This window comes from Akebia trifoliata, chromosome 2, assembly GCF_017979445.1.
Source record: "Akebia trifoliata isolate Shusen 1 chromosome 2, ASM1797944v1, whole genome shotgun sequence".
NCBI lineage: Eukaryota > Viridiplantae > Streptophyta > Magnoliopsida > Ranunculales > Lardizabalaceae > Akebia > Akebia trifoliata.
The window spans coordinates 14456461-14473170 of NC_141376.1; the positions used below are offsets into that span (position 1 = coordinate 14456461).

General features: G+C 31.8%; 1 protein-coding gene across 1 annotated transcript; it reads left to right on the forward strand.

Moving 5' to 3' along the window:
- Positions 1-894: 894 nt before the first annotated feature.
- Positions 895-9543, forward strand: LOC147409713 (Ribosomal protein S13/S18 family). Its single transcript, XM_086431753.1, has 4 exons — positions 895-1053; positions 1186-1346; positions 1714-1902; positions 9212-9543. Exons 1-4 carry the CDS (start codon positions 1051-1053, stop codon positions 9315-9317), a joined length of 459 nt encoding a protein of 152 aa, XP_086287879.1. The 5' UTR covers positions 895-1050; the 3' UTR covers positions 9318-9543.
- Positions 9544-16710: the final 7167 nt, after the last annotated feature.

The following is a 16710-nucleotide window of genomic DNA, read 5'->3' on the forward strand; positions in this document are numbered from 1 at the left end:
ATTAATATAATTGCACCATTTAGATTATAACTCTAGAGAGCTGATGTGTCATTAGGATCAACACAGTAGATCACATGGCCCAAATGAGGACCTGAGCCCTGCATGGTTTGGTGACTTGAGTTCATTTCCCACCATCACCAAGTTACAGATCTCATTGCAAGTAAACTTGTAGATGAAAAAAACCATTTTGAATTTGGTTTTTTCCTTGTAAAAGAATTATATATTAGAGAAGTTGCATGATAAAGCATGACTTTAAACCTTGTTTTAGATAACTTGAGCCAGGGTAGTCAATGTGAATTGTCCATTATGACCTCGTCTCGTATTTTTAAAAGACCACCAACATTAGTAAAAATTCAGCCAAGTCAACTGGTTTTTTTTTTTACGTGAAATAACTAATATTTTATTTTATGATCTTAAGGCAAATAAGGGTCCCGTTCCCCACCCTAAGCTTTTTAACAAACGTGTTTTGTCCTACATGGGTTAGAAGTTTTGTAATGGGCTGATTTTTGGTGGGGATGATCTCTATGGTGAGGAGATCATCCTCACCAAAAATCAGCTCATTCCAAAACTTCTAACCTCATCAAAAATGGTTTGCAAAAAATGGACGGTTCACGATTTTTCAACTTGTAAACATGGGACTAAAAATTTCGGATTAGAAGATCATCCTCACTAAAAATCAGCCCATTTCAAAACTTCTAACCCATGTAGGACAAAACACGTTTGTTAAAGTGTAGGTAAAGCTTAGGGTGTTGAACATTTCCCCGCAAATAATAGTAATAAATATTTTTAAATGGTTTGGCTTGGCTTGGCTCGTCTCACAGGAGGCGAGTCAACTCGGTTCTCATACGAATATCGGGTTTTAAACCATGGGACAAATACAACATTATGATATTGAAAGGAGGGCAATTTTGTCTGAAAAATAATTAAATAACCCTAATTCCCTCCTTCTTGCTCACAGAAACCCTAATTTAAGCTCCTTGAAGTCTCTCTCTCTCTCTCTCTGATAATTTCCAAGCTCCATTCCATCCATCAACAAATATCTGCAACACAATGGTATGTATCTCTTCAAGAGTTCATCAAAATCACTCTAATTTTTCCTACTCTACTTATATGTGTTTCTATATTAATCACAGCGATTCTAGTTGTAATTCGATCCGATCTCATCTTATCTCTGTAATTTTTCAGTCTTTGGTCGCAAACGAAGAGTTTCAGCACATTTTGCGTGTGTTGAACACTAACGTTGATGGGAAACAAAAGATCATGTTCGCTCTGACCTCCATTAAGGGTATTGGGAGGAGATTCGCTAATATCGTCTGCAAGAAGGCTGATGTCGACATGAACAAGAGGTTAATTTTCTGCAAATAGGATTTGGTTGTTTTGATTTTATCTCTAATGGGTTTGATTTGTTTATGTTAAATTGTTGTTTTTTGGTGTTTTTGGATGAGTTTTGCCTTCCATTTTACTGCTTATTTGGGTTATTCAGTTGCTAAATTAGTTTCTGGTAATGGATTTTTTTAATACCTTTAATGGGTGTGCAAAACTTATGAAAGATTATCTGGTTTTTATGTGTTTTGATTGAATATTGGTTTCTCTGTTACTGTTTATATGGATACGTTATGATCTCTAGGTTATATAGTAATCAAGGTTCAGATCTATACTCGTTAAGGTTAATTTTGAGATTCTAGTAGTGAAATATTTGTTTGAATTTGTTAGGGCTGGTGAATTATCTGCAGCGGAGCTTGAGAATCTCATGGTGATCGTTGCGAACCCTCGGCAGTTCAAAATCCCTGACTGGTTTTTGAACAGGAAGAAGGATTACAAGGATGGGAGGTATTCTCAAGTGGTGTCAAATGCACTGGATATGAAGCTGAGAGACGATTTGGAGCGATTGAAGAAGATCAGGTATGATATAGTTTGCTTATATATTAGTTTGCTAGTTTTAGCCTTTTAGGCATCTAGAGTCTTAGTGTTTTTGCTTGTTTTTCACATTTTGGTGAATCTTCTCTAAAGATAATATAATGTCTGAATATGGTGCCATTGTATCTCATCTATTCATTGAACGATGTGTTTAGATAGATATAAGCTTCATTGTCATTAATATGCATGTGAATGGGAGGTGGACCATAATTGTCCAAAACAATCCAGGTGATCTTTAATTATCTCCTTTATTTAGAGACATTGTTAGTAATCGATCGTGAATGTAACAAAGTTCCCATTCTTTGGTCTTATAACATTTCCTTGAAACTAGCACCACCAATGAACTTGAGAGTTTAATTTTACGTGATTTTCTTTGTGCTATTAGGGAAAGGCACATCCTTCCATTTAATCTATATATGCATTTCTATGGTGTCTTTCTACTCGTTGTATTTCACTCTAATATTTATCGGCAATCTGCCTTGTGATATTCCATCACCTTTCAATTAAAATGAAAATCTTTTACCAATGTAGTGTTGTCATGTCCAGCCCAAGCTAATAATTTTTTATTTATATTGACTCTAGGCAACAATTATTATAAAGGTATGTGTGCTGTAATGCTCGTCCAAGTTTAAGCTTAGCAAAATGTTGGATATTTTTGAAGTGCCAACTTAGCTAAGTGGTGAGATGTGTGGAGTATTGTTCTCACATCCTAGGTTCAAGCCCCCTTTAACCCAACTTCATTTGCTAACCACTAACCCTATACCTATAACAAAATGTTGGATATTTTCAAAATAATGTGGTTTTAGTTTTGGTTTTGTTTTTAAGTGAAGAAAAATATGGGAATCCTAGTGATAAGTTTTAGTCCCACATTACTTGAGAGAATGTGGGAGAACTAACAAGTGGGAGTGAAATAAGACATGTCTATTATGAGATACTTTTAGAGGAATGATTCGATGTATCGAGGTGGTACAAAGCATCAAAACACGCACGCGCATCATGCGAAAGGGAAATTGGACGTTTAGGATCCATTGAATGCTTTAGTGGCGCACTTTGCACTTTATGTGTACACGTTGAAATCAAGAACCCACACAAATTTTGGTGAGTCAATTGGACATATGGATGACTTTTTATAGTCAATTTTGTGTCTGTTGGTCAATAGTCACAACTAATGACTTCATTCAAGAGTTATTGGATCGTGGTTATTCTTAGATTTAACAATCTCGATCACATCCCATCGAATGTACATGTCTTGCATCAACACCTATTGGATGTGTTTATACGATATGATTCTTTATTCAACGTTTTCAATATGATTCTTTTCCTCTTTGTCGGGATTTGAGACGAAAAAAGAATGCAACAAACATAGTCTGAAAAGTCGTAGTGCGCTGGTAACATTGTTACAATGATTTAATTTATTTATTTTAGGAAAATAAATGTAACATCACACACACATCATTGTTTAACTTGATGTCATGTCGAAGATGCCTCTTTACCAAGTTGGTAAATGCTTGAGAATAGTTGATCCCATGACCTAGTATCAAATCCCATTGAACCCATCTTCATCTATATTAATCACTAACCCCTTACTCGTGTGGCAAAAAATTAAAAATATTACCAAACATAACAAATTAAGATCTTTAAATCTTATTACTTACAATCTATCCATATATTGAGTTAATCCGCATAAAAATATTGCAGCAATGCTTATAGTTGTGGTTACGAGAGTAATACGATTATCACACATGTTTCAATTGAGAAATGTTCACATATAAAAGGTTGCATCTCTCTCTTTCTCTTTGTACATTTAAGTTTATATATTTACATATTTATATATTTATTTGTTATGTAAATGTATTTCCAAGTGAATAAGAAAGTAGACATTGATGTGCCATTCGATTGGTGAATAAGAAACTTTATAATTATAGTAAATTTTAACTTTCTTCTATTTTAGAGCTTTCAATTACTTTCTAATCCTTTCCTTATTCTTTTCCCCAACTGAGAAGGGTTCTCAGTATTCTCATCTTTTGTCTACAATTATGCTTTCTAATCCTTTCCTTATTCTTTTCTCCAAACTGAAAACGATTCTCAGTATTCTTGTCTTATGCCTACAATTATGTCTTGTAGATTATGCAATTAGGATTTGGTACTTAATTAAAATAAAATAGATAGATTTTTAAAGTACTCCTATTTATAGATAATGTGATGCATGACTATGAGGGAAGATAAGAAAATATGGGGTTTAGGGAATTTGGTTTAGGATTTGGGGTAAGGATTAAGGATTTGAGATTGAGTTTATGATTTGGGTTTATGAAAATTTTATTTCAATTATTGTAGGATAGAGAAATGGGTTAAAGTTAATAGGGAAGGATTAAGATTAAGGAAATATGAAAAGTATTAAGCGTTGAGGCTTGTGGGTTTCAAGAATCAAGAATCAAGAAAATCCAGAACAAGGAACTGAAAGAAAATGAAGAAAAACAAAAAAAAATAGAAAAGAAAAATAACGATTATTGGATTCTCTCCAAAATGGCCTCACCTATTATTGAGAAGATCAAGTTCAAGCTTTCTTTTTATTCATCATATTCTTCCTTAAAAAAATCTTAACACAATCTATATAAAGAAAATAAATCTAAGAGCCCTAATCAAACTAAAACACCAAATAAATAACCTAGTTTTCTAACTTTCTCTCTCCTAGTTTTTAGACTCTGATAAACTTAAATAAAAGACAAACTAAAGTTACTAAATTGCCCTTAAATATTATAATAAGATCATGGGCTAATAAAACATCAAAATAAGCCAAAAAACATAAAAATAAAGCCTAAAACAAGTCAAAACTAAAAAATAACTTATTTGAAATAATCTTGAATGATAAAATGATAAATCTAGGCCTAATTAAGTGAAACCTAAATAATTATAAATTTTTCCTTGGAACCCTTGACTTGATTTGCATTCAGCATTATAATGTAGTAGAATAACATATTCTAATGTTTAATATAGATGTTTGTTTTTACAATTGTATTGTAGTTTTCATTATTTTGTGTTTTATTAGTTCAATTAAGAGGTCCTGAGTTCGATTCACCCTTTTGCAACCACCCCTTAGAGTTTATCCCAGCACACCTGGTACTTCGGTTACTTAATCATACACGTGGTACACCAGGTACTTGATCAATACGAGTACTTTATATATATATATATATCCTCCTTATTTTTATTAATATCGAATCTTGATTCTATTTAAAAAGTCCTTGTAATCTACAAAGCATAATTGTAGATCTAATACAAAAGAGAATGCTGTTAATCATTTTCGGTTTGGGGAAGTGAGCAAGAAAATGATTAAGAAGAAATTAAAGCCCTAAAATAAAAGAATGTTAAAATTACTTTAGTTATTTTTAAATTTGATCTCAATTATGATGTTCCTCATTGGCTAATTGAATCTGCCTGAAAATATATTTTTATAGCTAATAAATATATAAAAACATAAATATTTAGACATGAATTTATAAAGAGATAAATAGAGGTGACATTTATATATGAGTATTTCTCCATTGAAACATTTATGACAATTTGGTTACTCTTGTAACCACACCCCTAAGCATTGTTGCAATATTTTGTGTGAATTAACTTAATATATTAATGCATAATAAGTAATAAGATTCAAGAATCTTAATTTTTTATGTATGTTGATAGTTTTTTTAGTTAGGTAAGGAAGGATTAGTGGTTAATATAAATGAAGGTGAGTTCAATGGGATTAACTCTTCTCAAGATTTTACCAATTTAGCTAAGTGACACCTTTGATATGACCTCAAATAATACAATGCTATGTGTTTGATGCCACATTTATTTTCTTAAAATAATATAAATTAAGTTATCGTACCAATGTTACTAGTGCACTATGGCTTTTCATTCCTCCATTTGTTGGGTTCCTTTTTAGTCTCGACGAAGAGGAAAAGAATCATATTGAATACTCTCCAAACCCTTTTGTAGAGCTGTATATTGTAAGTAATCTGAACCTGCCTAGAGTGAGCCCCCTGTAAGGTGTATACCTTAGAGGATGTATACTTGTAGTTGTTAAACTTGGGAGTTGAACCTCTGCCTTAAAGTAGTCTTCAAACCTAAACCCCATGGAGAGTAGGGAGTAGGAACCTCGAGTTTAGCTTTTTGAGTGTACTCAAATTGTGAGCTTTGACTGGAGCCTCGCGTACAATGACACGTGGTCTTTTGGCGGTGATAGAGTCCTAGTCTCTTGCAGGAAGAGGTAGCTATAAGTGGTTGAGTGTATGCCATCCGAGCTCTTAAAGAAGCAAACTCTAATCTAGGCCCCCTCAAGTGAATTATTGTTTCTTAGTTAGGGGCCTCTCTTGTTTAGTTTACTTGATCCATCTAACTTTATGAGCTAGGATTCAAGTTATGGTAGTGATGCCTATAGGTCGGTTCTGGTTCGATTCCACATATACCCAAAATCAAAACCTAAATAAAATCTTGATTTTGGTTCAAGGTATGATGATAAGATCCTTGGAACCAGAAGCAACCCTATAAATACCCAATACCCATCAAATACCCGTCAGGTACCCATTAAGATAATGTTTTTAATAAGAAAAAAAGTATTTTTAAATTAAACAATTATTTATAAATGTAATAATTGTAGAAACCTCAATTGGAAGTTAAGATCTATAATACTCTAATTGGTTCAGTGTGGACTGGTTAGATCTACTTGACCAATTGGGTCAATTGGTTTGAATACGGATTGTATCCGATTCAAAGTGGGTTCAATCCAATGGATTTGACCGATTTGAAACTAATTGGTTTGAACCATTAAGCCAATCGATATGGTGTTTGGATCAGTCAGACTATTTGAAATGTTTTGATCAAAATGGGTTAGGCTAAATCCAAACCAAATAGGCAATTGGTCAAACTAATCGGTTTGAATTGGTATAATCCAGTAATGGGATTGGGTTGATTATATTGGATCGATCAAGGCTGACTGATCTGCCCACTTACCTAATGGTTGGATTGAATGATTGTAACCTGAGAATACCCATGGTCGATTTGGTCATAGCTGCTTGGGACCGCAATTAAGTTTGGGGCTCTAAGTTTATTATGTGTATGAGGTTGGATGGTACAAGGCTTAGGTATCTTTAGCCTAGATGCACGGATATCACCTCTTGGTTTCAATCGGCCAAATGGTACATGGTGCCTTAGATTGATATACTCGAGGGTACTGTACTGAAGTTGTAGTTTTCACATAAGATACCCATGTCCTTTTTCGGGGACTAAGTCTGCATGCTCCAATGTGGCTTTTTAGGGTTGAGATATGATGCAAATGCAATTCCTACAATGCCTATGTGTTCTTATGGGTGTGTGCAAAGGGACGTGGTGCGTCAGTGGTGTTTTTCGTATTAATGGGCTCATGGGCTAGAACAAATCGTCGCAACATATATGGATCAAGTATTCAAGTGCAATCCAAAATTTCATATCACAATCTGATGTAGGACAACTACACAAGGAAGATTGGAATTTTCAAACCGAGTTGACTCAGTCAAACCTGGTCAACTCGGGTTGGACCAGTCTGGTTTGGGTATACCAGGTTGGGTCCATAATTCAGTTTTGAATTCAGTCCTATTTGTTTAGTTATTTTAGTTTTAAGTTATTAGAAGTTGCTTAGTTTCTATTTCAACTTTAGGAAGGTTTCTATTTTTTTTCTAGTTTCATTTTTATTCTCTAAACTATTATTAGAAGTGCTTAGAAATGTCCAAATTGAGTTATGATCGGTTTAGAGAGTTAGTATTATATTATAGATAGATTAGAAAGTTACTTTTTAGTATTTTAGAAGATTGTTGTTATGATGGAGTTATCTATGTAAGGAGCTCCAAAAACATAAATCAATAAATTAAAAACATATCAATTCAATTATCTTGTCTCTCTTTTTTACTTTTTAACTTGATGCTTTATTTTCTTTGCGCTATGGCTTGTTTATCAATTGAATCCATTGATTCAAATTGATTTTGTGTGTTCCATTTCAACTCAAGATTCCATCTTCTTCAACCTTCAAATCTCAAGAAAAAAGGGTTTTTATGGAGGTTGCAGATGTTGGGGTTTTTGAAGAAGTTGGATACTTCTTCGTGTTCACAGGTTTAGGTTTAAGATAATGGGTTTTTGAAGAAGTTGGTACTATGCGTTCACATGTTTGATATGGTTCTTTCTAACCATTAATCATATGGTTGAGTGGTTTGGAAAAATCAGAATTTTCTAGGGATGAGTACAGGCTCAAGATAGTGATCAACTTCAAATGAAAAAACCTGTAATGATGATCCTCCCTGGTTTACCGTTTGATTGATGGAGATCCTTAACCTCATTTGGGGATGCTACATTCATTTAAATCAAGCCAATTGACCATTGTACAATCAGTTTTTGTGGTTATCTTTTTGTAAAAAAATTTAAATTAAATAAAGATAATTGTGAAAAAATATAAATATTTTAAAGATTTAAAAAAATATAAATATTTCAACTAAAATATTTTAATAATAATTGGATTCATGGTTATAATGCTTTATTTTGTTAATATTTAGATGCATATTTAATAGTACGTGTACTATCTTTTTTAGTATTGTGATACATTCTTAATATGATTTTAATTTGTGATGTATGTGGATAATACAGACCTATTTTAAAAGTAGGCATACAATTATCATTTATACATTACCCCGAATCTTTTCCAAAATTTTCCTGATTTTTTCCAAATTAACCTAACTGACCCCTTGCCGATTAATTGCCGAATCTGAATTTTGTTACTATGTTCACAATGGCTAGTGTCCAAGGTCAGTAACATGAGTTATCTTCCCTCTTAATGGATCTTTTGTTTTTAAACATTTTGCTTTGCTTCATTTTATGAATGTGCATATAGGTTTTTGGGCATATGACATATGCTTCCCAATATTTATTGGACAGTGAAGTTGTGGTAGCTACTCTGTCTATTTATCTGCTCATGCATCCTAAATAATTTATTGGAATTCAGATATATATATATAGTTTACATTTATCCATGTAGGGGATAAAAGCTGGATGTCTAGCAAACCCATGTTTTTTATAGCAACCAACCTTTGCTTGTGGTTAACTAAACTACTTTTGAACAATTAACATACATACTGACAATCTTTGTTAATTTTAAATGTTACCATTTTATTTTCTTTAATAGTTGGTTTTTGAATCATTGTCCAATAATAGAGCATTTATGTTTGTAGGATTGTCCTACCTTCATTTCAGTTTCAGTTTCAGTTCCAATTTATATGCTGTTGTGCAGGAACCACCGTGGTTTGAGGCACTACTGGGGTCTCCGTGTTCGTGGTCAGCACACCAAGACCACTGGTCGTAGGGGGAAGACTGTTGGTGTCTCCAAGAAGCGCTGAGATTTCCATCTCATCTCCCATTTGATCGGTAATGTAGATGTTGAGACTAGTGTTTCTTTAACAAGTTCAAAACTTAGAAAATCTTCTAGAATGATTACCTTATTTTGTTCGACTTGCAGAAATACCTGGCCTTGCTTTTAGATTTGTTACTCAAATCTCCTGTCGTGATTTCGTTTGAGAACTAAATGAATATGATTTAGTGAAATCTGAAAATACAGTTTTTGGATGTTGGAATTGCATTGAAGGGCATCTTTTATGAGTTCCTAGTGAATTAATCTACTTGGGATTTTTATTATTTATTTTTTTTCCATTTTTCCAATCATTTGTGATCCTTGTTATGAGACTTATGTACTCCCTGTTGACTAGTTGACCATGTTGTATTGAAGGGGTCTAGCAATATAGGGGACTAGTTAAAAAAGTTTTCTTAAAGGACTACTCACTCTTCTTGTTTGTATATTTGCGGGGAAAACATTTTCTTAGGAAAAATCAATTTCTATAGAAAATGGTCCAATGGAAATGGAATTTCTTACATATATTTGTTGGTGATGACCTATAAGGCAATGTCAAGAAATGAAGTGTTTTGTTGTTTTTGTTTGGGTTTTGAGGGAAGGGGGGGGGGGGGGGAGGGGGTTTGAGAGTAATAGTGAGTGAGAAAATAGCATGAATTTCTGCCTGACAAGAAAATGATCTTTCACTGGGTGTCAGGTTGTAGAATATTTTCCTGTTAATTCCAGAAATTGATTTTTGGAAGGGAAAATAAAAGACAAGATTTTCTCACGAAAATGTACATCATGCACTTACAGATCTATTTTTCTATGATAACTATTTTTTTATTTTTTATTTTATTTTCCTAGACAAACCTACCAAAACGTGATTACTTTCCATTATCGCAATGACATTATTTTCGTTGAGTTGGAAGTGTGAGAGACCTTGACTTTCTCATCATACTTGAGGTGGTAAGATATGGTTTGTGAAAGTTATTCTTGGGATTTGGTTCTGAGTTGAGTTTGGATCTACACTTGTACAGTAGATTTCATTAAAAAAATGAAATATTTCATGTAGTAGTAGTATATGAGCTGATTGTATCAATCAACCACTTAACCCATATTCGGTGCATAAAAATGAATCTTGGGTAGGATCATTTGGTTGAATTTGATTTATGTTAGATATGATTTTTTTATTATTTAGTGTTGGATCTGTAGTTTATTTTTTTCCTCACTGTACTTGCTTGCCTTCCTTTTGATGGAAAGGAAATTAATTTATGATAATTGATTTGAACTTGTAGAAAAATAATTTTAAATCCCTTACAAACTTACTTTAAACCCTCACTATCCCTTTAGAGAACTACTTGGATCTCGAAATGAAGCTCTAATATTGGATTGGATAGAAATGACCCCCAGAATGTTTCATAGACCGATCTCTTGATCTATTGGAGGATTCGTTTTTTCTTGAAAAATTGAAGTTTATAGTAAAGTTCCCTCTCGCCACCCCCAACCAAATAGGGTTTCATGAACACCTGAGCCATCTCTCTAAAATACAAAGATATGTCCCAACCTGTTGGCAATAATAAGACTAGCACTTTTCTGACTCTTATAACAAATCTCGAGGATTTATTTTGACAGTGGATGAATCTTAGGTAAGGATTTTTTTCCCCTTAGTAAGGCTAGTTGGATTTTAATAATAATATTGTTATAGCTCCTATTGGGATATGTCTATGTTTTAGTGTTTAATTCATCTTTTTTTTTTTTTGATAAATATAAATTAGATTAAATAAGAGAAGAAGAAAGGGAGGCTGAGATAGCCCCCTAACAACAAGAACAAAAACAACATGGAAAATAGGAAAAAGAAAGATAAAAATACACGTCTGACGGGATTCTACGAGTCACAAATGGTATCCCAATTAAAAATAAAATCTTGGAATCCCATTATCTCAAAGTCTTAACTCAACTTTGATTAGAGGAATAGAAAATCTAAAATCTCTAAGATCAGCTCTCCTTGTTATGGAATACTTTGTTGTTGCGTTCTCTTCAAAGACCCCAAACAATGGTGGAAGGCAGGATAGTTCATAGATGTTTCTTTCTAGAATAGAAGATATTGAAACTCCAACCCTCTAGAAGCTTAGTGTTTAATTCATCTTTCATCATCTAATAGATGTTTCTTTCTAGAATAGAAGATATTGAAACTCCAACCCTCTAGAAGCTCAGTGTTTAATTCATCTTTCATCATCTATTGAACTTATTTCATTTGATATTTGATGGCATCTGGGGTTTGTCAATCAAAATTGAAATTGAAAACCTCGATTGCCAATCCTTTTTTCTATGCCAAATTAGAGTGAAATCTAACTGAATTGATTTGTTTTTATATTGAACATGGTTCAAGTCTTTTCTACCTCTTAATATACAATATATATATATATATATATAATATATATATATCTATATATATATATATACACGTTGTTCCTTTTCTATATTAGCCTATTCTAAAATTTTATTATTTGTAAAACCTTGAGCTTAAGGTGGGCCATGTCTTGTAAAATCTATTACTTTTGTGATGGAAAAATAATGAAAGAAAGATTTTATATCCCTCCAAAACTTGGCTTTCAAAGACTAATATCAGCACCATCTAGTCTGACTTGACCCGACCCGTCTAATTGAACTTTCAAATGGATTTGACATAACCAAACACCATCTCGCCATTACACGTACGTGAGGTTGTCATCCGTGCAGGTCCATGATACAGAATCTGACTCAGATGTTTATGGCTACACTTTCTTTGACTAAATTAGCTTATCTTATGACCACAAGATTTTTATACAATGTCGACAAATTTTTTTTTTTTTTTTAAGTGGATCCAATCCTAATTATATTAACAAAAATATCTACATTTAAAACAATAAAAAACTGACTTTTTGAAAAAGCTGCAGTATTTTTTTTTTAATCAGCATTTTTTTTTATCGTACTGGAATTACTTTGAAATGTACATCGTGAGGGATATATTTCTGACGTGGATGTGTCAGAATATAGATGTTTTTCATTGAGATAGGAGTGAGATTTCAATGAAAGCATCTATGATTTTAATCACATCCAAGTCAGCAATGTCTCTCACAATATATATTTTAATGTTACTTCAACATTATTCTTTTTCTTTTTTATATTTAAAAAAAAAATAATTTTATTTTTATTTATTTATTTTTTAATTTTGAGCATGTCTTTTGCGTTTTAAGCACATTTAAAAAAATAAAATAAAACAACACCATCTTTGTTTTTGTGTGGGATTTGATACATAATAGAATTTGGTGATTCATAAATGTAAAAATATAAGATATGATGATAATATATTGATGTTATAATTTTTTCATTTTTTTTAATAGTTTATTATTCCAAACAAAAGATATGTTAATGAGTAAATTTTTTTTGGGTCATAACATGTATAATTATGTTCAAGAACATGTTATATTGGAAATATGAAATACATATTTTATGTACTATTAAATATATAAATTTTTTATAATTTCTAAAATACTTTTTATATTTTATGTTTCATCATTTTTCTCATAACTTTTTCGTTTTTTTTTTTTCTCATTTTCTGTTTCTTTTTTTTTTTTTTTTTCGAAGCTTTTTATTGTCCTTTTAAACTTATACTCCGACTTTGTGACTATGCTTGTAATGGTGTTATCTTGAAGTGGTTGACTCATTGATCTCTCTTATCCAATTGATATCGAAATTTCGGGTGGGTTGATGAGCCAATTTAGGTGGTTTGATTCTTATAAAGTCCAATCGGACTATTTATGTTGTTTTAAGCCTAGGTCGACCAAATAATTCACCCATCCATCATGAATGATATCGAAAGTGTTAGATATCAAGGATTAAAAATATAATTGAGAAAGCCAAGTTATAATCATTTAAACCAACGATTGTAGTAGTAATAATAATAATAATAAATGTAAAAAAATGATATATTTAAGTTAAATAAGATACATGGTACAAAAAGTGCATATCTTTGACATTAAAATTAATTTAGTGCATATCTCAAAGTATTAATTGGGGTTGTAAGCAATCTAACCCTAGTATATTTAAAATTTGATCTTATTTGATTAAGAAAAAAATATAAAATATTAAAAAAATTCAAATTTAAAGAAGAGTTACCTTATTTCGATGGTGGTTGATTGGATAGTAATAGTTTTAGATTTATTTTGTTCCTCTTAGAATTATTGTTTTCTTTTATTTGAGAGAACTTCTATTTCCACACCAACTTTTACAAAGAACATCTCAAGATGTGTGCTAATTCTTTTGTGATTTAATATGAATTGGGGTTCTCTTAGCAAAAGTTGGTGTGACAATAGAATCTCTCTTATTTGATGCATGTAATTTAGGAGAAAGGGAATGTAGGTAGAGACAAACAAGAAGGTCTGATTTAATGTACATAAAACATTATAAAATTTTATATATTTAAACATAACATATATTATATTTACATAATTTCTCACATTTTATGGAATTGGGACATGTTAATATAAAATTGATCGATAATAGGTCATCAAATCGAAACCTAAATCCTCATAAAAACTTATATAAAACATTGATATATTCGATCTAGAATTTGAGCTATCTTATACTTAGGTAAATAGAATCGAAATCACCAAGAATCGCAAGTATCCGTCGATTCCATTCTTGAGTGATTGTAGAATTTTATATTCTTTACGTGAAGTCTTTTCTATCACAAAATATAATAAATTTTAGAATAAACATTTTATTAATCATTGTAAAATATTTTTTTCTTCCAAAAACACAACACACAATTTACAAACGCATCAACAACATCGTTATAACTGATTATAGTAAAGATACACGTTTATATTTATAGAATCTGAAATTCATCTTCTTTTCATAGATAATAAATTTTCAAGAGAGGACCCATTTTGAAATTTAGAAACATTAAATTATACGAAAATCTGAAGAGTCTTTATATAATATATATCTATCAACTTAAAAAATAAAAAATAAAAAATTCGATTCCATTTAAACTTAGCTCTTATCCAAGGGTACCCATACCCGGTGGTCCCTAACAAAAACCAATAATATAAACTCAACTTCTTAATTGTTGGTATTATTAAAAGAGAGCTGCTATTGTCACACCAACTCTTATGTAAATCACCAAATAATTGCACACTGTAAGTGTAGTGTTAGTAAAAGTTGGTGTGACAATAGTAACTCTCTTATTAAAAATTGAGAGATTTTATTGCCACACCAACTTTTATTAATTGGGGTGGCATTAGCAAAAGTTGGTGGGACAATATACTTTTTCTTAAAATTTAAATAATAATAATGGGTTGGGAACCATTGATTCTTAAAAATGACTCATGAAAAAACACATGATCCCAACTCTTTAAATACAAAATCCAATGATTGAGATTTATGAGCATCTTGATAACACAAATCTTGAAGATACTTATCCCGAGGATAAATCTAATGACTCATAATAATAATAATAATAATAATAATGAGTCGTGATGAATGCACCCAGTTTTTAGTATGCGGCTGACGTGGCAAGTGCATAAAATCATAAATCTTTTTCTTCGAGATAAACAGGAAAAAGACCTAGAGTTCTGTTTCGATGAACTTACATGTTAATGCAATTAATTCTTCACAAAATCTTCTATGATTGAGGAAACATGAAGAAGGAAGATAAAAGAGGCATCCAAATTTCTCGAAGAATTTTTTTAATTTTTTAATTTTTACCAATTTCGTTAGCCAAACATACCACGAAATTTCAATGAACCGAGATAGTAATAAGGTTTGCCGAACCCAACAACAAACTGGTCAACACTTGCTTCGCTATATTCACGAACCCAATACAAACTGTACCCGAACTATACAGGTTCTCAAGTTGGTCTACTAGAAATAAATCTACTAAGACAAGTCCATTATATCGTTTCATTTACTTAAAAATGGCAGGACCCATGTCTATCTATTTTCGAGGAGAACAATGCTCACTGCCCCACCACCTTACAAGCTCTTGTAGTATTTCTCGTCGAGATGCCACTATTTATAACTATTAACATGTGTAAAAGGGACTTTTCTTCTATTATCGTGTTGTCCATTCTCATACCATCCTCTTGAATTTTATTGCCCAAGTAGATAAAAAGAAATGGACCACATCTTTGATACCAAATGTCTCAATTGGCATAGTCGCATCGCTTGTAGGCAACCCCATGCATGTATCCATGCGGACTGGCGACCGCTCGACAAATATGATATCTAGCAATTAATGATGTCGATTGTAGTCTTATGCGTGCTCTGATTTCCATACGGTGGACTGCGAACTCAATATCTAACTAGATTTGAAAACCTTGGTTTTAGATTCTTTTTTCTATACTTGATTAGAGTCAAGTCTAAAAGGAACCAAATCAATAAGAATCAGAACCAATTCAATTTTGTTTGATCGATACCCGCGGGTATTTATCTACACGGTTGGGATCATGAGTTATTTTTTCATGAGTCAAGGGATCTCAACCCACAAGGACATTATCTAAGACCTCATAGAGACATTAGTATTTTTCAGAATATTCATTTTTCAATAATACCTGTCCATTTTGTCTTTTAATGAAAAATATAAAGAGTATGTTGGTATTTTACAAAATAAATGCTTGCTTATATTGACTGCAAAAGTATTTAACACAAACAAGACATTTACTATGCAAACAAGCATTATTATATAAAAGACTAATATACCTTTGTCTTTTTCAATAAAAAAACAAAATAAATAGGAATATTATTGGAAAGTGAATACAATGGAAAATGTTAACGTCCCTACGAAGATTTGGACATTTATCATATTGCTTAGCTTCATCGCCCTCCTCATCAAATTGAGAACAAGTTCTTTGTCTCTCTCCCTCTAAAGGTTTTAAAGAAACAATAATAGTTTTCACAAAATATCTAATGATTTGTGCTTTGTTTTTCCTATATTCATTAGAATTAAGATTTTATTTTGTTTTTTCCTATTGGTGGATTTGTTATTTCCCTTGTATTCTATTGTTGTAAGATTTTAAGACTTAAAATCTTTGAATATTAGGGGAAATAAGAAGGAGAAGATTTGCAATTTGTTTTTCTTTTCTTTGATTTTGATTCGTACTTTTTTTTATAGATTTCTTTGTTAGAACCGCATGTATCATGTGGCCTCATTGACCTCCACAATTTTGGTTCCAAATCACACAAGGATTTATAATATGATAGAATATCAATATTATTGGAAACCCAATATAATTAGAATTTTATATTCTTTAAAAATTAGTAGGAGACTTTGATGGATAGGAAACCTACTAAAAGACTGATTCTAGACCCTCAACCTTCATTTATAAGAGGGGATTGACTACCCATATTGAAAACGTTGA